Source organism: Magallana gigas, chromosome 9 (assembly GCF_963853765.1).
Source record: "Magallana gigas chromosome 9, xbMagGiga1.1, whole genome shotgun sequence".
NCBI lineage: Eukaryota > Metazoa > Mollusca > Bivalvia > Ostreida > Ostreidae > Magallana > Magallana gigas.
Window position 1 is genome coordinate 36263253 of NC_088861.1, and position 23321 is coordinate 36286573.

Below are 23321 nucleotides of genomic sequence, written 5' to 3' on the forward strand. Positions count from 1 at the left end.
TCCATCGTACTGAATACTTTGTTTCTCCTTAGAGCCAGAGAATCGTACAACTTTCGTATGTTTATTTCTTTCTGACTCAGAGAAACGTACAACATCTTCTTCTTCTTCTTCTTCTTCTTCTTCTTCTTCCTGCTCCTCATCGTACTCAATCTCATCGTCCTCATTCTCGTCATCCTCATACCAATTCTCGTTCTTTAATTTTTCCTCCTTTTCCTCTCCCCTAATCATCAAAACTAGGAGATCAGCAGAGGAAGTAATACAAATATTGCGAGGTATCCACCTCTGCAGTCTGATCACTGTTCGTATATGTGCATCTTTTACTATGTTCACAGTTCTATCATCTTTATCAGCATAAACTAGATCCCCACTCCTTGTCACTGCTATGTCCCATGGACTGTTCTCTGACCTTGTTTGGATCGACTTCACTATATCTCCCTGCAGATTATAGAGTCTCAAAATGTTGTCATCATATCCAGACGCCCATATTTGTTCATCACTAAGACAGGACACACTACGTAAACCTTTAAACTCTCTACGCTTAGTAATTATATCTGCGATGATATGCGGTTCATCAATAAACGGTTTCTCAAGGGGAGAAGCCTCAATACCTGGGAAATCCATGGTGTAGACTTGTTTTTCTGTTTCAATAGATAACTCTGACAGAGAACCAAACTGTTGATAAAGCTGTTCTTTGTTGATCTTCTGAGGGATAAAACTGGGTAAAGAAACTGAGAATTTAGGAGGCAATTTTCTGAATTCAGCATTTCTGGATTTGTAGTCAAAGACAAGGCTTATATCATTGGAGTTTAGCAATTTGTTCAGTTCATCAATGCTCTGAGTGATTTCATACAAAGTGTATTTGATTTCCTTTTCCTGCTTTTTTAAAACAGCCGAGTGTTTAGAAATCATTACATCAAGATTTGATTTCAGCTTCGTGATAGCTGTATCTATTTCTTTATGCAAGTCTGCGCCATGTTTTTTGATAGCTGTTTTCAATGTTTTCGAGTTTTGATTAAGATTAGTCATTTGACGTGTGTTGAATAGTGCAATTTCCTGATATTTTGGACAAATACATTGGTCTAGTTCTTTTAAATCTCTTTGTATGACATTTTTAATGCTCTCAATTTTTGTCATCACGTCAACAAAGTCATGACCTTTATGCTCTAAACAGGAAGTACACAGCTCACAAACTGGGATGTTACATTGTTCACAGTAACGTTCACATATTTTTGTGGAATGTTTCTGACATTTAGTAATACATCCTCGCCTGTGAAAGGGTATTACTTTATGATCCTTAGTTTGATCTGAGAAATATATATGTTCCCCCTCACAAGATTTACACAAATGGATGTTACAAATGCCACAGTGTAAAGAGGGGTCCGGGGTCTCGCAATGATGGCACCGTACCAAATCCTGAAGGCAATACTGAGTGTTCATTGTGTAGCTGCAAATTTAATTAAAAATCATTTTTTTGGTATTACTAGATTAACAATGTATAAGATGTAAGAAAGCAAGCGTGACTCTGAAATGATTAAGGTATCGTTGGAATTTTAAAACAAAAAGAAATTAAGAATATATAAATAAAAAAGGTGTCTCTCTACGCTCTTCTGAGTAAGACTGCTTTGTTGCAACCACTATTGAAATAAAACCGCTATTGAAATAAATTATTTCAATAGTGATTTGGAATGTATTTCATTTGAAGAATCACGTTGCAACCACTATTGAAATACAACCACTATTGAAATAAATTATTTCAATAGTGATTTGGAATGTATTTCATTTGAAGAATCACTTTGCAACTACCATTGAAATACAACCACAATTGAAATAAATTATTTAAATAGTGTTCCGGGATGTATTCCATTTTAAAATCAATTTACAGACACTGCTGAAGTACAACTACTATTAAAATTATTTTTTCAATCGTACCTTAAAACACATTTCTTTATAAATATTACTTTGAAATTTTATATATTTTTTCTTTACATTTCTCTTTCTACAGACATATCATGTCTTATGAATAGTGTATATCATTTGCACAATAGTGAACATCTTGTAAATTGCCAGACTTTCTATTCAAACCCCCTGTATATTGAATAATTATTTATTGATAAATATTATGATAAATATCACTAATGAAATATAATATTACTTCAATAGTGGTTAAAGGTGCGTTTCATTTCAACCGCTATTGAAATGAATTATTTCAATAGTGGTTAGGGATACCTTTCATTTCAACCACTGTTGAAATAAAGTATTTCAATAGTGATTGATGATGCATTTCAGTTTTATGTCTATTATTATGTATGTTTGTAACACTTTCCTTTCTGCTAGGGGAGTTTCTTAAGATAAGAAGTATGTCTTATGAGATAATGAATTCCTTTTTGATTATGATGTTCTTTGATTTACCTCTATATGGTCATGTTTCCCATACCAACTGTCATCTGGAACCGAAAGTGTTATGCACAGTCGGAATAATAGGCATTAAAATGACATGCATCCCTACCACTATTGAAATATTTTATTTCAATAATGGTTGTAGTAAATTATTTCAATAGTGGTTGTAATGAAATGCATACCTAACCACTATTGAAATAATTTATTTCAATAGTGGTTATAATGAAACGCATACCCAACCACTATTGAAATAATTTATTTCATTCAATATTGGTCATAATGAAGTACATCCCCAGCCACTATTGAAATTATTTATCTCAATAGTGATATTCATTATAACATATATCTATAATAGTATATACATGTAAGCTATAAATTATTATTTAATATGCAGGGGTTTTGAATAGAAGTTCTTGCAATTTACAACGTTGTCTTCTAGTACAAATAATTTACAATTTTTATAAAGCATGATATATCTATAGAAAGAGAAAGGTAAAGAAAAAATATGAAAACAATCCCTTATGTTAATCTGCCAGGATTGGTTATTTCTGCAGAGTGAAAATCCTAAAATAAGTACATGTACATATATTTCATAATCTTGATTATTATTACCGCAAAATATGCAAGTCTTTAGTACCTTAATTGTGTATTTGAAATTGTTTGTTAGATAAAAACGAATGTATATGTATGTTTATTTGCGAGAATTGGTTATTTATTTCTACTCAGCAGTGAAAATTGAATGTATATGTATGTTTATTTGCGAGAATTGGTTATTATTTCTACTCAGCAGTGAAAATTGTAACATAATTGTGTATTTGAAATTATTCATTAGATTTCTTGCATTTCAAAATAGCTTGCAAATATTTGCAAATATGATATACAACTTCTTTCTTTCCAAATGTGTTACAATAGTGATTACATAGTTATATTTATAATGTAATTCATTCCCATCTATGATTGAAAATATGAAATACGTCCCCAAGCACTATTGAAATAATTTATTTCAATAGTGGTTTTTATTTCAATAGTGGTTGCAAAGTGATTTTTCTAATGAAATACATTCCCAACCACTATTGAAATAATTTATTTGAGACCTTTGTTCTTAGTTTTATCTAATTGAGAATAATTATCAGACTGAACAAAAAAAGATACACACACACACACACACACACACACACACATACACACACACACACACACACACACACACACACACACACACACACACACACACACATACACACACACACACACACACACACACACACACACACACACACACACACACACACACACACACACACACACACACACACACACATATATATATATATATATATATATATATATATATATATATATATATATATATATATATATATATATATATATATATATATATATATATATATATATGGGTATCTAGACACCAAGCTTTCTAATAAGCTACGATAATTTCATTGAGGTTGAATCTTAAACACAACAGTATTTGAAAAGTAACGAACAATCAATAGTTTGAATTTTAAATATTCATAAATACATACTAAACGACATATATATAAATTTTGAAAAGCACTTACTTTCTGTTCCACCAAGCTGGTGTAGCTAACACAAAATGGCGTACATTTCAAGCTTGATCAACCTGGAACCTGTTCATTTGGGAACTCGATCAACCAAGTAAAAGTTAAATGATAGATGAGGATTGATTCAGCGTAGATAGGTGCACGGCTGTATTGAATTTTCCTTTCATAATTTTGTTTGTCGATATTTCCTACCCAGTTTTGAAGTACAGTGGTCTAGTTTGTCAAATTCAATTTTTAGTTCTGTTTCTTTGTACTTTAATAATCAAAGATCATGAAAATTTCATCACAGCTTGAATGGGTTTTTTTAAACAGACAAAAGTTAACTGTTTTTAACATATTGTCATTAAATGAAATGAATAATTCTCAACCATCAGTCCGATACACATAGTATTATTGATATATTTCTACAAGGCAAATGCTTTTGATGGCCTTACTGCAGATCCTAAACATACACACCTTATCAAACTCGACATTTTACATTCTTCTTTATCATAATTATTGGAAAAATATCACTACTGTCTTCTTAACGACTTTTTTACTTTGATCATTTTTCATAACACATGAGATTCAATGGTCTTTTTCACCATAGCTGTTACCAGGATTTTAGTTAGTGCCTGCTTATGCCCGTTATTAGATGCCCTAACTTCGATTTCGGGGACCCGCCCGTAGAGAAGAATTGTACAAATTGGGTGTGGTTTGCGACGATGACAACCATTAAGCATTAATCAATCTATTTTTATCCAAATTCTCTGTGAGTGTATTCATACATTGTACCCTACGTGTTGTCTTATTATTTAACATCGTCATTGTGTTTTATGCCTAACTGTCGTTAAATTGTTAAATTTTGCAACAGTCCTCTGAAGATACTTATACGACAATGACTGATTCACATGGAATATTGTAATTTACATTCGGGTTGATTTATTTAAAGAAATATCTATTGAATGAAATAATTATAACTTAAAGCTGCTTGGTCCGATTTTATATCAAATTTTATGCACGCTTTTAAACGATGGCTATGCTTAATATATGTATAATAATAGACATTGCAGTAGTTTTACCCGTCAATTATGCCAAATTTCAATGAAGAAAAATACGTACAAAATTTGCTAACAAAACAAACGACATTAAAAGGTACCGCGTTATTTCGCCTCATGTCAAATTTCACCCCTAGCGACGAGACGGGAATGGTTGTATTACGACTTTGACATCGCTCTAAATAAAGGTCGAAATGATCAGACAAATTACAAATAAACATGTGTACGTTTTGTTCGCTAATATTTCCAAAGTCTGCTTTCTTTACAATCGATGCATAGCATGCGGGTTGAATAACCCCAATCATTCGGGGGACGAAACCAAGCGGTTTCCTTTTCTAAACATTCCCGTGATGCATTTTGGTTTGTTTTTTCGTTTGCCCAAAGAGAAATTATTTTTATTTACTTTGAATATTTCTAACTTTGAAAGGAGACTGATTCTGCTGGTGTAAATAGGAGAAAGTCCATAACTTTCCGAAATAAATGATTTGTATGGAACAAATTTTGATACTGTAATTACAAAATAAATCGGACCAAGCAGCTTTAATCAAAATATTTTTAAAAATATATTTATTGATTGACGCATTGTTTCATTGAAATATCTTTGTTTGATTAATTTATTGATCGCAGTGTTCATTGTACATTATAGTTAACTAACTCCATGCAGAAGATATAATCAATTCTTTTACCTGATATTCCAAAAACTGTGTATTGACAGTGAATAGCGCTTTTGAATTGAACCTGAATGTTTTATTACTTATTTAAATCCATAAGAAAAACTGCCAAAATTGTATTGTTAATCTGCTCTATTACAGAATATCTTGTTTTAAATAACAGTTGAATAAAATCAACAAACCACGACTCAAAGAGTAAATAGGTTTTTTTTTCTGTCTTTGGTACCAGTTTTGGGTAATACACCCTTATGCATATGATAAACCTGATTGCACATTTAGATTTCATTGCTAAGATGAATAGTGTCTTTATCATATGCATTTTGATTTTCTTATTTATGTGTTTTTAATGCATAGACTGTATACATGTACCTGTTTCGGGATATACATACACATTTGATAATTCATTGTGACAGGGGGAAAATGTAGTTGAATGATACTGTTGAATCATTTTATTTGTGTGGGCCGACGATCACGGTTAGTCAAAATTTTCTTAAGACATGGGGAGGTAATTTGGTTGTTAGCAAGGTCGATTGATTTCAATAAATATGAAACAATTGCTTATGTATACATACGTTGGGATGTATATTCGTGGGCAAGAGTACATAGTATACGTTCGCACAAGTGAGAATTGTTCAGCGATATAAAAAGAAGTCTGAGTTTAACTATAAACTTCAAATGCGCTTGTGTATACGAAGAGAGAAGTCCTGTTAGGAGAATTCGAACAAATCATAAAGCTGATAGGTTAACATGTCAAAGTATGTATTGTTTGCAAAAAGAAACTTTCGAGTTAAAAAGTAATCAATGCAAAATAAAAAGTTAAGACAATCATTAAAGAGAAATTTAGTTTAATTAATTTGAAGAGAATTAGAGTCAAGTAAATACGTGTACACGGCTAAACACCTGTACCTTGACCAATTGTTAACAAAAAATAAGTGTTGAAACGTCGCGTGCAACGAAAATATATATTTACATTACACATAATTGAGCTTGTAAAGTATGTTGAAAGCTTTGGCAGTTATAACACTGTAATGCACACAGGGTACTCAAAGGTTAAAATGACGAGTTTTATTATGACGTCACAAACGTTGAACGCTGTAAACTGCAACATTACAAGCGAAAATCAAAGTTCACGCTTGTGGCTTTTAAAGTGGCTATTCCATTAATATGAACTTACCCTTAGGATAATAGGAATTTTACGGTATAAATCACATTTGCAATCTCAAGACAAGAAGATAAAAAATATGTAAATATAAGCATTAAATCATGATTTTCTCTTAACTGCAGCAATGTGTGCATACAAATTTTCGTAACGCGCGTTACTCAATTTGTATGTACACACCGCTGCAGTTATGAGACCGGCGTTCATAATATGGTTCTAAATATGGCAACACGAGACAATTAATGCAAACTCCGAGTTATTTAAAGCTGATTTAAAAGATTTTGTTCACATATTGCAGTATTAAAAATGTCGCTTTAGATAAAAGATTGAGAAATGACCCAGAGATGACTTATTATGTACTTTTTCAAAATATTTTGGAATGATAAACACAAAGTCCAAAGATATGACAATGTTGTTACAAACACTAATTAATACCGCATATTATAATGTCTCAAATGGCCCACTGATTTCATCCTGGATTTGTGAATACCAACATGTTGTGTTTCAGGTTCAAATCCTTCTGGCAATTCTTCTCTATTTAAAAACTTTTTTTAAAAATATATGCTCATGATATAACACTATAGAATATATTTTAATTTGTTTTTATTGATTTCCGCCATATAAACATTATTTTCTGTTCTTTTTACTAATTTATTATAATATACAATATACTAATGTAACTGTATTAAGGTATACATGTTTTCTTATTTCCAATATTTTTTTATCGGTTTACCAATCATTGTTCTTTTCAGAAAGCTTGTGATTTTTTATTAATAGTTAATTATTAATTAGTAGGTCAATGGCCTACTTTTTGAGTTAATGGCCAGTGAATATTTTTTGAAAAATTCAGAAAAATCCCATGAAATATTAACTATGAATGAAACTTTTTTAAATGTAAAAATACTACAAGTAATGAAACACTTTAAAAAATGAAACACATTTTATGAATGGTAATGGCACCAAATAAATAAAGAGCACTGAGATTTCAGCGATAATTTTTAAAAATATTCCAGTCCGAAATTCTTCTATCAGTTTTTTTAATTCCTGCTCATTTTTAGTTCAATTTTACGAAAAAATGAATGATGATAATACGAAAACATTATTTATAGTATTAAACTACTTATGCTGACCTTATTCTGTTGGCTTAAAGTTTATTTGAGGTCAATGAAAAATGTTGAGATATGGTGTCTTTGATCGTTTTTAAGCATTTTTCAGTATTTTTACGGTTCGTGTTATTCGATTGATTAAATGAATAAGTGAGGTAAAACCAACAAAAATATGCAAAACTAAGACTGAAATATTAAATCTTAATTATTAATATTAGAGTACTAACAAAAATGTTTAAGCGGAAAATCTGTAAAATTTATTCCGAATTTCTTCTGTTTGGTTAAAAATATATTTTTGTTTGAGCACAATTCCATAATTAAGTAGAAATGTAGAATGTTATGTCAATAATATTTTTTTTCTTAAATAATTTTTGTGTTTAGAACAAGTTTTACTCATGACATTGAACTTTATAACAATCTGAATTTAAGAATTCAAACCTTGAGTAAAGAACACCTTTAAGCAAGATTATTATCACTAAAACTAGAACAGCGTTATATTTGTACGAAAGTGTTAAAGACAATGTATACGACCTCTATATACCTAAAAGTTTTCATCATTTTTTTCAATTCTGAAGTTTTGTAGGCTTATTTAAAAAGAATCCGCAAAATCATATGAAACCTTTATCTGAAAAAGAAAAAAAAAAACAGGTCATAGAAATATGACCCAGAAAAGACCAAACAATTTAGATGGTTTGGACGTAGAACAAGAAGGAACACCAGTAACTCCATCAGACGGCAAACGCCAGGCGAAAAACCAAAGGAAACTTTAAAAAGGGCTGTGAATCCCAATCTCAAAAACACTGGAAATATCTGAGGTGAACTGGAGAGAATCGCAAAAGACTGTGGTCAATGGAGGTCCTGGGGTACAGCCTTATGTACCTACAGGTGCGAAGAGGATAAGCAATATTATAGTCCATCATTGTCAAATTAAATGCTATTGATAACCTTATGTTTGACGTTTCTATATTTTAGAATAACAGGAGAGATAACCAATACTATTGCTTCTTTGCAAATACTCCAACTGAAACGTTGTATTGTACATGAAAAATTACTTCAATTGCCAAAAAATGCTTACTATATAATGTAAAACACTCATTATAATGATAATGCTTTTTATTTTTACAACACATATACAAACTACAACTCTCATTACTACTTAAGCCTCCTATTGGGATGTACAGAGTCAGTCGTTAAGTTATCTAATTTTGTTTATTTGGTTCAATATAACGGTAAAAATCGTTTTCAAGCTGATTTGTCTATCTTTTTATAAATTTTAAGCATAAATAAAGAGTTCCTAACGTTTATTGCATTCTTTTTTGGAATTTTTACTCCAACATTTGAAATGTAAACAAAAGCTTTGTTTACAAAGCTCTTTAAATCAACAAAAGACACTTAAATTTTGGTTGCCTCTTAAAAATGGCCTTGTCCGGCATTTTAAACATTAAAATTGGGAATTAATCTTTGACCAACATCGAGACCATGGCTCTTTAAATTATAAACTATATCTGTACATAGGTACTTTTTCAGGCAAATGTAATTTTTTTCCTTTGAATAAACTTCACGTTTTATTAGTTCAATGAAAATGATTACTGAACTACATGTGATTGAGATTTTCGTAGAAAGCTAAAATGCAAGTGTTGTGTGACCCATATTAAAACAAATCAATATATGTTGTTATATAATACCAGTGTTGTCGTACAAAAGGTACACTGTATTGATCAGTTTATGATTCAGATTCGCACGAATGTTCTAAATTCATTATATTAGGAATTAAAAATACTAATGATGACAACACCAACAACAGTTCTATTATAATTGCAGTTACTCCACATAAGTAAAATGGCTATTTAAAATATCAACGGTGACATTTTATTTACATGTTTACTTTGATTTCTGATTCTCATCCATGTATTAATTTCATTGAAAATTAAGTAAATAACTACAGACTACATGTGATTGAAAACTACAATCTGAACCTCAATTATTGAAAATAATAAATATACAGATACATGTAAATCATGTTGATTGAATGAATTAATAAAATTCCAGCGTAATATGATGACGATTTTACTTATGTCGTCGAAGTCTCGTCACAAACTTTTATTTCACTCTCCACCACTTTATTAGACTTGCTATTTAACCCAGTTTTCATTGTATTAAATATTGTTATTCTTATAAACACCAAAGCTTATTTTCATGTATATCAGACAGACAAAAACCCCATATTATAAACAAAGTATTTGACATTACTTCGAATTCTGCCCATTGAAAACCCTTTTTTAAAGTTTACGTCAAATTTAAAAGGATAAAGGGATTAAGTGTTGATAAAGGAAAATATTGAACAAAGCTTTTGAAAACATTATTAATTTGAAAAAAGTATCTATAAACTGATTAATTAGTGAACTTACAAAAAAATATACATAAACGGTTGATAATTTTATTTGATATTGTATTTAAGTTTCTTAATTTAATATAATGCTAATTAATTGTTTGGATCAATTCAGATGAAAAAACATTTACACCTGAGTGGATTACAACGTTAGCATCAACGTAGTAATACTTAGTGTCATATTTCATTTTGATTATGATATTTCGTGACACAATTGTAAAAATTCTTACGCATGCGTTTTCAATTTATATATTTATAAAGTGCACTATGATATTTTATTTTGTAGAACAAACAGTACTCGCCTCTCATAAGCTTGTCGATAAGTTTTAAGGTAGTGTGGTTATTACAAGTAATATACTTTTCATTGATGAAATACAGCAATTTGCACTGAATTTAAGATTTTTTAAAAATTGTATTGCACTAGAAGAACTAGTCGATGTTTGATTTGTTTATAAATAATTTTCAGAATTATTTTTACTTGTTTCAAATTCTACGAAGGACGATGGGAACCTTAATGTTGTTATTACTAGTTGCTTTGACACAAGCTGAGACGAACACCGGAAACTGTAAAGACATGCTACAGGGTTATCTAACAGGACAACTGTCTTCTACTCTAGGAGCGTACCAAGTAGAAGCTTTGAGGCGGGAATTTAAAAGTTTCACTGATGTCATAGAAAAATCCATGAAGGAGTTTAAGGAAAACATTACTTCTAGAGTAAAGACAAGTACGTGAGATAATATTCTTTAAAATCACGTTTTCAGGAGCCTGATTTAATATTCTAAAAAATCTAGCATTTTTGTATTTTACAGACACTGGCAACAGTAGTGTAGTTTACACCAGATGGGGAAAGAAAACGTGCCCTTCCAATGCCGATCTTGTCTATTCAGGTAATCGTTCAATTATGAATCACCAATTGAATCTATTGGTGTCTGATATCAAGTGACTGTTATAAATAGGTCCCGATTACGTCTTAACAAAAAAAAAAGATTACACTACCCTAAGTTCATAAATACGTATGATACAATAATTTGATGGACAATTAGTTTTTTTCATTACAGAATTATTGAATTTCCAAACTGTTGTATTCATTTTTTCCTTTGATAACTTCTTGTGCAGGGTATACTGGGGGCTCTCATTATTCTCATAAAGGAGCAGCAGTAGAACCTCTTTGTTTACCGAGGAATCCAGAATGGGGGATGTACACTGGTGGTTACGATGGATTAAAAAATTACGTCTATGATGCAGAATATAAAACTAAAACTTTTACAGGTTACATTCAAACAATTCATGATCATGATGTACCATGCGCTGTTTGTCTTGTTCGCCAAAGAACAGTTGTTCAGATGTTTCCAGGTGAGTATGGCAATGAAACGAAAAATGTATGTTCTAGATAAAAGTGAAAAAAATTGTAAATAAATAAAAAATAGCAAAATACTTGTTTTTTAATCAATAAACCCAAAAAATTAAGGTTGCCCGACACACAAGTTATTATTTTTTGAATCAATACAGAATTATTTTTTTATCGGCTATCAATTATTTCATATACTTTTTAAATGCATTTTTAATAGAAACCGGCGACATCGCTTTTGCTACGAAACGAACATTTTGGTGTTCAAAATTTAACATCGATTAATGTTATATACGAATCTGTAAATGCATACAAAATACGGTCAAATAAACTTTTGAATAATTCTGACTAAAACAAATAGTTAAAACAACCTGAAAAAAGGTGTGTCGAGGTTCATCTAAATATTAAGTATTTCTTTCTTTAATTTCACAATGTTAATCCTACATATAGACAGTTTTTGTTAGGCAATAGAACATTTTTAAGGAGGAAAATATTTTATGATGGTTCATTGTCATTGTAGCAAGAAAAACCTGTTTCAAAGGCTGGACACTTGAGTATCATGGTTATCTTATGGCGGGTCATTATACCCATGAGGCTGGAACAACATACACCTGTATTGATAGTCATCCCGACACTCTACACGGGGGCTCTACAAGTAAAGATGGTAAAGTTTTTTACCTAGTAGAGGCTTTGTGTGGTTCCTTGAAGTGTCCACCTTATGTTGAAGGAAGAGAATTGGTTTGTGCTGTTTGTTCTAAAGAATAAAACAATACAATAAATTTGTTTGTGTTTTCAATCTTTCATATTTTAATTTGACTGTCAGAGGAATTTTGTTTTTGTTTTGTTTTGAAAAATACGACGATAGTTTTTATTAGTTGTATGTGTGAATCGTTTCCATACGTACAATTATGTGACCTCTCCTGTAAACGAAGCGACAATCAAATTTTACATGGAATGTGTCTCCTCGGGTGCACACCTAGCCCACGAACAAACTAGCATTTCAAGGAAAATAGAAACAAAGAAAAATGATTTATTAAAACACTAACATGAGTTACGATTCAATTTATCTTAAATACGAGAACATAGCATCTAACACTCTAGTTCAAATAGCTAATATGAATAAAAATTTAAAGAACCTTACGGCAGCAGTGGACAAGCATGGAGAAATGAACACAGAGAAATCATCCATATCTAAGAACTGGAATCAGATCTAAATGACATTGACACCAAAAACCTATCTGTCCTGAACAAGCAAAGAGAAGATATCAAGTACGATATTACTGAAATCAAACAGGTTATCGATAAACTGAAAGAATTACTGAATATCAATGATGCCAGGCTTGCCTTTGCATACAAATTGCTAAATTCTGAATTCAAAAGATTGCCTTAGACACATTTCTTACCAAGATTCACTGTTGCGGATAGGCTGACAGGCCTCACAACACCTCCAGAATGTAATTATCAAGCAGAAACAACAGTGACCTTTTGACAATTTACAAATCATGGACGATGGTCGTCAAAGGACACACTTGCAGGTCGGGCAGACCCTAAACTTCACAAATCCTGTGCACTATTTGGAATTTTACACTATTATTTTCAGTTTCCCTTTAAAATTCAAATGAAATAATTCAAAACCGATATTGGTCTCTGTTTTGAGAAATCATATTTCAAAAAATGATTCTTTATCGATCTATTAAATAAAATAAGTAGTGTGTCGAAAAATTTTGAAATCGAAATATCACGAGGGCCCCATGGCCATGGACATTTTTATACTATTTAAATATCCTAAGAATAAGAGTTGTATAAAGATATAGGGAACTGAGAAATTTTAAAGCTACCTATTTTTCTTTACTAAATGCTATTATATGGATAACAATATCTTATGTCAAAGTTTAAGCAGAATTGATACTTAATTCGTTGACTAATCAGCCTCCATAAGAAATCTATGTAATGTAAAACACTATAGTTCAATCCTTTCTTACACGGTGATCACAGTTGCATTGTATCCACTCTAACAAAAATTGCAATTTAAAGATTGTATACATAAAGAATGAATTTTATATATTAATGCTTTTATATCTTTTGGCAACATTTTTGGCCAGTTTCTGACAGAAACAATCCAGTTCAAGAAATGTTAAAATTATTATCTTCAAATGTATATTAAGATGACCGCACATCCCCTCAACTCTTGTGGTCTCTGTTCGCATAGAAAAGGGTCGGTCACAATTGTAGAAACACGTTGTGTCATAATATATGGAATGCTCTTTGTGTTAAACGAGTGATATGAATAAAATCCTGGTATAGGAATTCGGGTTTTTAATTGATAATATAATATATCATATACTTTGAGACAAAATTAAATAATGTAATTATATTTCGTCGTCAAGATTTAAACTAATGTCGAAACAAAGATTTTTTTTCACAATCCATGTCTCTGGAAAGTTTTACGGAGTTGTGTAGTATATTTTCATCTAAGTGACATTTTGAAAGATAACCAATGTTGTTGCAAAAATGTAAATATTGATCTTAGTACCTCTTTCATTTCCAGGTCATATTGATGTATTGATTAATGTTTGCATTAAGGATAACTGGCAATATTCTTCAACAATAATAGTTTTTTTCATTTAAGATTCCGCAAAAAAAACTGAATTTTATATTATAGTAATTTTTCTGACTTTGGTAGTACCTTTGATATGTTGTCTGGATAATTTTCATAAAACCAACCAATATTTGATTGAGTCTGTTGCTTGATTGTGAATAATGCTGGTAAACAGGTTTCATATTTCAAAACTAACAAAAATTGTGTTTTTTATAACTGTTTGTGGAATGTAGTTTAGGAAGTGGATATCATCACGGAATTAACATTCTACTTAGTCGTATTACGAAAGCCCAGAAAGCTCATTAAAGATTCAAGATTGGAAATACGAGATTCAAAGTACGAGATTTGAGACTTTCAAAAGTCTATCTGCTTATATGAATACTTTAATCACTCTACAACCTGTGTACTTTATCACAAGAAATGAAAAGATGTAATATTCCCTTAACATTTTGCATGCAAAAACCACAACAATCATAAGTTTAAATCTTAATTTCAACCAACAACAATCATATGCAAAATTGCTAATTACAACAACTTGGCTGAAAAATAAGTGGTAGTCTTGAAACAAATCTGGTAATAGCTGTTACAATGCTATTGTAAAACATAGGTTGTACATGTTTTTAAAAACTCCAAAGACCAAACGATAAAAATGCACAATCATCATCAATGAGATCTTGCACAGCATTTATTCTTTTTAATACCGGTATTTAATAAAAACTGGGTTGTTTACTACCTTTATATCAGAATAATATTACACTGGAATGAAAAAGAATGTGTTGTTTTTCAAATTCGGATAATGAATAAAAGATTTCTAATAACAAGTCCGAGAGATTATAACATCTCTTTAAAAAAGCAATGTTTTCTTTCATTTAGCATAAAACTGTTTCCAAAATTGTACAATTTTTGTAAAATATCATTTCTATTGGCAGCCAAAAATATATCCATTCATAGTTTATGTAAACTAACCTTTCAATCCATGAACATTTGATTGATGCAGTAAAACTCCTAACATTCACCATTTTCATACCCCCTGACAAGTAGACATTTTATAAAAGACATTTTTCACTTTAATTTGGAATTTCATAAAAATTCCAAAATGGTTTTGCATACAGTTTCATTTTTGGGAGTAGGAGGTGACCTGCTTTTTTAAATTAATGGGCAATGTCAGTGTTTTTCACATCTCTGTGCCTTCTTTGAGGACTGGCGAAACGTTGCAGATTCCAAATGCAAACATTTGGAATCTGCAACGTTTCGCCAGTCCTCAAAGAAGGCACAGAGAGGGGGAAAATACACTGAATATAAATATATGCGTGTAAGACACAGTTTATCTCTTCTTACATGTAAATGTATCATAATTTGATTTTCTTCAATTGCCCAGAGTACATCTCAGTAACAAAGATAGTATCGTTAGTGTCTACACATAAACCATTAACCACATGGATACTCTAGATGACAGTTGTCAAGGCAGCTGAGAAACTACCCGTCCTCATTCAGGATATGAATACAATGGTTCTTAGAGTCTGCTATCAGGGTCTGGCTTTGGTTGTCTGTAGTAATATCAACTGTCTCAAATGATTTCTTGGTTGTTGGATAACCAGAGTAAGTAAATCGGAGTTTCCCGGCCAAGTCGACCACCAATACTGACTGGGCTGTATTGTCAGATACACATATATCCAGGTTCCTGTTCTCAGTGATAAATATAATGTTGTACAAACAAGACGAAAAGAGAGGATCACCTTTATCATCGAACTGTATACTTTGTTTCTCGGTGAAGTAAGAGTAACGCACAACTTTTGTTTGTTCATTATCATCACTGGTTATGGCAACCAAGAAGTCCCAAGAAAAAGTAGTACAAACACCATGGGGTCTCCACCCCTGTAGACCAATCACTGTCTCTATCTTTGTATCCGTCACTTTGTTCACCGTTCCTTTTGTGTATATAAGTATAAACTAGATCCCCACTCTTTGACACTGCTATGTTCCATGGTCCGTCCCCTGACTTGGGTTGAATTTTCTTTAATAAATTTCCCTGTAGGTTGTAGAGTCTTATTATTTTGTCAGTTAAACTGCATGTCCATAATCGATCATTTGTGAGACAGGACACAGTGCAAAATCCTTTATTCTTATCTATATTGGAAGAGATATATGGTTCTTCTGAGGTAGAAAACTCATGATCTTCTGTTTCAGAAGATGACAATGACAAAAAAAAAAAAACAATCAACTGTTGATAAATGTGTTTTTTGTCGATGATATTTTGAGAAGTCAAACGACTGTGGGTGCAGGAGGAAATATTTTGAACTTAGCATTCGTAAACAAAAGCTTAGTTTATTTAGCTCTGTAACTCGCTTATAACTCAACAATTAACACTTAAATTTTGTTTGTCTTTTAAAAATGGCTTACTGTGGCATTTTAAACATTTAAATCGGGAAAATAATTTTTGACCAAAATCGTTACCATGCCTCTTTAAATCATAAAATACATTTATTGACAGCTGTATATACGTTTTCTTTTCGTTTCCTCTTTGAATAAAATTCTCTTTTTATTAGTTAAATGAAAATGATGACTAAACCACATGTGATTGAGATTTTTGTAGAAAGCTAAAATGCGACATGAAGCGTTGTGTGACTCATATTAAAACAAATCAATATATGCTGTTACATGTATATAAAACCAGTGTTGTCGTACAAAAGGTATATTGTATTGATCAGTTTACGATTCAGATTTGCATTGTTGTTCTAAATTCATTCTTAGGAAAACACTAATGATGACAACAGCAACAAAGGTTCTAAAAAAAATTGCAGTTACTCCACATACTGGCTTGTAAGATATCAACGGTGACATTTTATTTAGTAATACATGTTTGCTGGAATTTCTGATTTTCATCCATGTATTAATTTCATTGAAAATTAAGTAAATAACATTAGACTACATGTAATTGAAAACTACATTCTGACCTTAATTATTGAAAAAAGTATATATACAGATGCATAACTTCAGCATTATATGATGACAATTTTACATATGTCGTCGAATAGACTAGCTATTTAACCCAGTTTTAATTGTATTAAAAACTGTTATTTTAATAAACAACTATGCTTATTTTCATGGATATCGGACAGAAGAAACAACATCTATTTAATAAACATAGTATTTGACATTACTTCGAATTCTGCCTCTTGTCATAAACATAGTATTAGACATTACTTATTCTGCCTCTTCAAACGTCAAATTAAAAAACATTAGGTGTTGATCAAGGACAAAATAGAACAAAAGTTTTGAAAGCTTTTTGTATAAATTTGTAAACTGATTAATTAGGGAACTTACAAAAGAAACAGAAACGATTAATAATTTTGATTGATTAAGTATTTATGTTTCTTTTTTTATCTAATGCTAATTAATTGTTTGGATAAATTCAGAAGAGATACTATTTACAGATGAGCGGATTATAATATTAGCATCAACGTAGTAATATTTAGTGTCACATTTCATTTTGATTATGATATTTCGTGACACAATCGTTAAAATTCTCACATATATGTTTTCAATTTATATATCTATGAAGTGCACGACGATGTTTAATATTGTTGAACAAACAGTACACGCCTTTCATAATCTTGTTAATACGTTTTTAAGGTAGTGTGGCTATTACACGTAATATACTTTTCGTTGATAAAATACAGCAATTTGCACTGAATTTAAGATATTTTAATTTTTTTATTGCACTAGAAGAACTAGTCGATCTTTGATATGTTTATGAATGTTTTTTAAAATTATTTTTACTTGTTTCAAATTCTACCAAGGACGATGGGAACCTTAATATTGTTATTACTCGTTGCTTTGACCCAAGCTGAGACGAACACCGGGAGCTGTAAAGACATGCTACAGGGTTATCTAACAGGACAACTGTCTTCTTCCCTAGGAGCGTACCAAGTAGAAGCTTTGAGGCGGGAATTCAAAAGTTTCACTGATGTCATAGAAAAATCTATGATGGAGTTTAAGGAACACATCAAGTCTGAAGTAAAGACACGTACGTGAGATATTATTCTTTGTAATTAAGATGTCAGGGGCCTGATTAAATATTAAGAAAAAAATATCAAATGTTTTTGTATTTTAACAGACACTGGCAACAGTAGTGTAGTTTACACCAGATGGGGAAAGAAAACGTGTCCTCCCCATGCCGATCTAGTCTATTCAGGTAAGACAAATTAACTATAGTATCTCGTAGATAATTCTCTATTTGATAGATATAATTTATGCATTTTTTATCGCTTGTTTTTATAATGGTCTATATGAAAGTAACAGAGAGCGTCAACGAAGAGAAAGTCAAAACAATGTAACAGGATACCTAAATAATAATCAGGCAGAAGTATATGCAGTACACTTTAATTCATGTATATTGCTCTTGCTATAGGATTTTTTAAAACAACGTTTGATTTGGTACGCGGGTAGGTTATAATTAAGGATACTCCAAATTTAATGATCCTGGAAATAATGGTCATTTAAAGATGGTTTAGTTAAAAACAATGCTGAATATCAGTGAAAAGTGATTGTGTTCAATTATAAATCACCTATAGGCGTCGGAATCGAGTCTTCCATTGAAACTATTGGTGCCTGATATCAAGTGAAAGTTATAAATAGGTCCCGATTACACCTTAACAAAAATAAAAAAAAGATTACACTTCCCCGAAGTACATTAATACGTATGGTACAATACTTTGATGGGCAATTAGTTCTCGAGTTTATTGGTACTGCTGCTATATCGTATAAAATAAATATTGACTTAATTTACTGCAAAGCCTCTCATCCTTTCATCTTGAGAATACAAAATACAATGTCATTTTCGTTTACAACGAGCATTATTTTCAAGTACTTTAGGTCACATGCTTTTTGTATTTTGCCAAATTCATCTTTTATGATAGTCTGGGTAGTTAGACACTTTTGTCTTTTTGTACACAGACAGAGGAATGCCAGTCGAGCCAAATAGATGCCTATCTGCTAACCTTGTAACCTAGCTGATGAGAAAAATGTTCGTGCCTGCATTATGTTGATTATGTTTTTTTAATTGAGAACCAGTTAAGTATTGGTTAACCGTATTCAATACGTCTTTTTACGATATTGATGGTTTATCTCCCGAAATCGATCTTATTTATTAAACATGCCAGTGATGTCATTAATGAAAATAATACGTACATGTAGTACAGTATAATTGAAGATATACTCATTCAGTAGTGTCCAATGACATTCTACGCTTATCGCTTGTAGAATTAAGGCTAAGGATATTGAAGATTTCTTGAGTCAAATATGTCATCATGCTGCTCATTGTGACATCATATCGATCAGAGTAATTTTAACTCAATCAATCGCTGAGAGTTTTTTTTATTATACCTACGTAAATAATGGATTTTCCAAACTGCTGTATTTATTTTTCTTTAATAACTCCATGTGCAGGGTATACTGGAGGCTCACATTACTCTCACAAAGGAGCAGCAGTAGAACCTCTTTGTTTACCGAGGAATCCAGAATGGGGGATGTACACTGATGGGTATGAAGGAAGCAAAAATTACGTTTATGGTGCAGAATATGAAACTAATAGTTTTAAAGGCTACATTCAAACAATTCAAGATCACGATGTTCCATGCGTTGTTTGTCTGGTTCGTCAAAGAACAGTTGTTAAGATGTTTCCGGGTGAGTATGGCAGAAATAGAAAAAAAAAATATTTGCTTTTTAATCAATACAATCAAATTAAGTTGCTCGACACACCATTCTATTATTTCATAGATCGATAAAGAATTATTTTTGAGTTATGATTTCACGAAAAAGAGCAAATATCGACTTTCAGATATTTTATATGTTTTTTAATATGTTTTTTTAACAGATATAGGATAAGTTTTGGATGCGAACAAAATATTTCAAGAGTTAAAAATTACATATCAATCTATTTGATAAACAAAAATATCTGTAAATGCATATCAAAGACGACCAAATGATCCTTGATAAAAAAAAAATCTTTATGAAACAAAATCGAGAATTAAAGATACTTTGAAACCTATGGATAAAATTAACAAATTAAATGTCACTAGCTTTAAACAGTTGCTTTAAAATCATATTTTGGATACAAGGAACTGAAGCAAAATGAAAAGTTTTAAAATATTAATTTTCAACCTATCTGGATTGTGATTGAATAATCCTGAGTGAAGTCATATAAAGTTTTAACCTATTAAAGTTTTGCTATAATAATAATAATTGTTTAACTGTAAAATGGTCTGTTCATTTATTGACTAATAATGCAAACCATTTTCTCGGAATGATATGGAATGTTTTTGGTAAAAGTTCATTTTAAAATAATTCTGATCGAGATAAACTCTTTTCCATTGAGATCAGATTATATAAACAATTTCCGATTTTATTAATTTTGCATTTTCGTTAAAATTTCCTTTTAAAATATCATTTTCGGTAAGAGCTACATGTGACTATTAATTATTCTTCAGATTTTAGAATAACAATTCTGATTTCATAAAATCTAAAAAAATTTAAAATTTTTGAAAGCCTTAGCCAAACTATCTTTGGCATGAATTTATTGATATTTATATTGAGCATCAATTAAGACCAGATTATATTCCCTAAAATAGTCAGTACTCAATCAAAACTATTTTAACTGTTTCATTAAAAAATACAAAACAATTCATATTAAATAATTAAATCCGACCTCGGTGTCTGCTTTTTGAAATCATACATGTATTCAAAGAAAACTCTTTAATAATCTATAAATAATATAGGTGTGTCGAGGAACCTTGATTTGATACAAATAAGTGTTTATTTATCTAATTTTTTAATGCAATATAAAATATAACAATATACAATAACTACAATATAAACAATAAGAATCGTTGGATATTTTTAAGAAGGAAACATTTCTTATGATGATTCATTGTCACTGTAGCAAGAAAAACCTGTTTCAAAGGCTGGACACTTGAGTATCATGGTTATCTTATGGCGGGTCATTATTCACACGAAGCTGGAACAACATTCACCTGTATTGATAGCCATCCTGACACTCTACATGGTGGCTCTACGAGTAAAGATGGTAAATTTTTTTACCTAGTAGAGGCTACATGTGGTTCCTTGAAGTGTCCACCTTATGTTGCAGGAAGGGAATTGGTTTGCGCTGTTTGTTCTAAAGAATAAAAAAAATATTTATGAAAGAAAACGTTTTCAATCTTTCATACTTAGTTTTGAATGTCTGGGGATTTTTTTAAAACTGCAAATTATTCCAGAGTATTGCATGTAACAACTGTTTGGATCTAAACTCTCGTTAGTTCGAAAACATGTTTTACAGTTTTGAAATGTATCAAAACACATTGGAAACAACAATGTCGTCTATTCAATAAAAAGATGTCAATTATGTTTCGAAGCAAAACATGCTCTGCAAAAGAGGTGTTTGTTTCGAGAAAGGGGTTTGAGAGTTTCGTACCTTAATAACCAGATACTCTAACATGTATTTGCGTTAGAGTGAGATGATATATTAAGCTTTAGAACGAGCCTTGATTCTCTAACATCATTTTTAAGATATATACAAAAAATATATATTAAGGTTTGTGTAAAAATAAATTAAGAAATGTTTAAATAATGTTAGCACAATTCAAATGCACATGATAAACAAAGACGATTGTATGGAAGTCTGCCTCAGAGTAATATTACGCAAAGTGAATATTAGATTTATTTCAAGGTTTTTGTATAAATGAATAAAAGGTTTTAACGAGAAGCTTGATTATGAGCCTTACTTTGTTTCAAATTCCATTGAAAATCGCTGTACGAACGGATTTCATGCAAACTGGAAAGAGAAAACGTTCCTAAAATGCAAGTGTCGATAGTGTTCCAGTTGTAATCTGGGAAAAGTGCACATCTTTTATTTTCTGTCTAGGTTTTATGAAATGTTAATAGTGCTGACATTTTTCGAGTTTGTGACCTACACTGTACTTCCAACAGACACCATGATTTATAAGGATCGGCTGAAACTTAGGCTACATTAAAAGTACGTGATTCATTGATTTGCGCAGCTTTACCTTATAAACTTCCAAATAGTTGCTGATACGATTGTTCCCGTCACATGTGTGGAAAAATGTGCTGATTTTCCGTAATCCCAGCGGGATTTGAACTCGGTATGTGCGGATCACAAGCCCCACACTTTATCGACTCGGCTATGAGTTAGGATATATGTTTATGTCGATAAATTCCTTTTAATAAAACAAAATGTCGTTTCGACCAGAGGTCAGCCATTTCGTGACGATGTGTTATTCCACCTTAAATGAATTTATTTTCACTTTTATGTAGTCAAAATTGATATTAGTTTTGTTTAAATTCCGTTTCGTTTCGATTTTTGGTTTGGTTTGGTTTCGATTGGTTTTGTTTGATATCGATTGGTTTCGTTTCGTTCGATTTCGTTTAACTTCGCACTTTACAGGCGCCCCAAGGTATTTCAAATAAAAGAATTATACACATTGTCATTTAAACTATTAAGATCTCAAGATTATTTATATTATAGAAACTTTGTTAATATCAATATGAAAACACTACCTGTATATGAATACACTACGTCGCTAGGCTGGTATCAGGAGAAAACGTACCCAGGAGAAAACGTACCCAGGAGAAAACGTACCCAATTTCTAGGGTACGTTTTCTCCTGGAGAAAACGTACCCGGGTACGTTTTCTCCAGGAGAAAACGTACCCTATGAAAATAATAAATATACTACTTAATAGTTTTTAATACTTTTAAATACTATTTTACACTAAATATTCCGGAAAGTATGAATTTTATAGATATATGAATTTAATACTTTATATATTTAAAGGGTTTGGACATATAAGATAGTTTTCAAATGCTACTTTTATGCATATTTTAATGCATAAATATATAGAAATGTATTCATTTATTTTAGTACGAATGACCTGTCATACATTGTTATCTGTCTACTTCTTCTAAGTTTTCCAATTTCCATTTACCGTAAGCCTTACATATTTGAGTATTTTTAT

The 23321-nt window shown here is 31.0% G+C and overlaps 1 protein-coding gene across 3 annotated transcripts; it reads left to right on the forward strand.

Moving 5' to 3' along the window:
* The first annotated feature begins 10630 nt into the window (after positions 1-10630).
* LOC117692256 (uncharacterized) lies at positions 10631-21743 on the forward strand. Of its 3 annotated transcripts, none has more exons than XM_066072287.1 (5): positions 10631-10673; positions 10841-11067; positions 11153-11230; positions 19739-19975; positions 21231-21742. In XM_066072287.1, exons 2-5 carry the CDS (start codon positions 10845-10847, stop codon positions 21473-21475), a joined length of 783 nt encoding a protein of 260 aa, XP_065928359.1. In that variant the 5' UTR covers positions 10631-10673; positions 10841-10844; the 3' UTR covers positions 21476-21742. The 3 variants fall into 3 exon arrangements, with proteins under 3 accessions (XP_065928359.1, XP_065928360.1, XP_065928358.1); XM_066072288.1 differs by having other exon boundaries at positions 10652-10673; positions 10809-11067; positions 21231-21743; XM_066072286.1 differs by lacking the exons at positions 10631-10673; positions 10841-11067; positions 11153-11230 and adding exons at positions 17863-17923; positions 18091-18317; positions 18408-18485 and having other exon boundaries at positions 21231-21513.
* Positions 21744-23321: the final 1578 nt, after the last annotated feature.

Coding starts and splice junctions, on each gene's coding strand:
- LOC117692256 (XM_066072287.1), top strand. CDS start 10,845: ATGGGAACCTTAATGTTGTTATTACTAGTTGCTTTGACACAAGCTGAG. Junction 11,068..11,152: donor TACTTCTAGAGTAAAGACAA/GTACGTGAGATA, acceptor TGTATTTTACAG/ACACTGGCAACAGTAGTGTA. Junction 11,231..19,738: donor TGCCGATCTTGTCTATTCAG/GTAATCGTTCAA, acceptor CTCCATGTGCAG/GGTATACTGGAGGCTCACAT.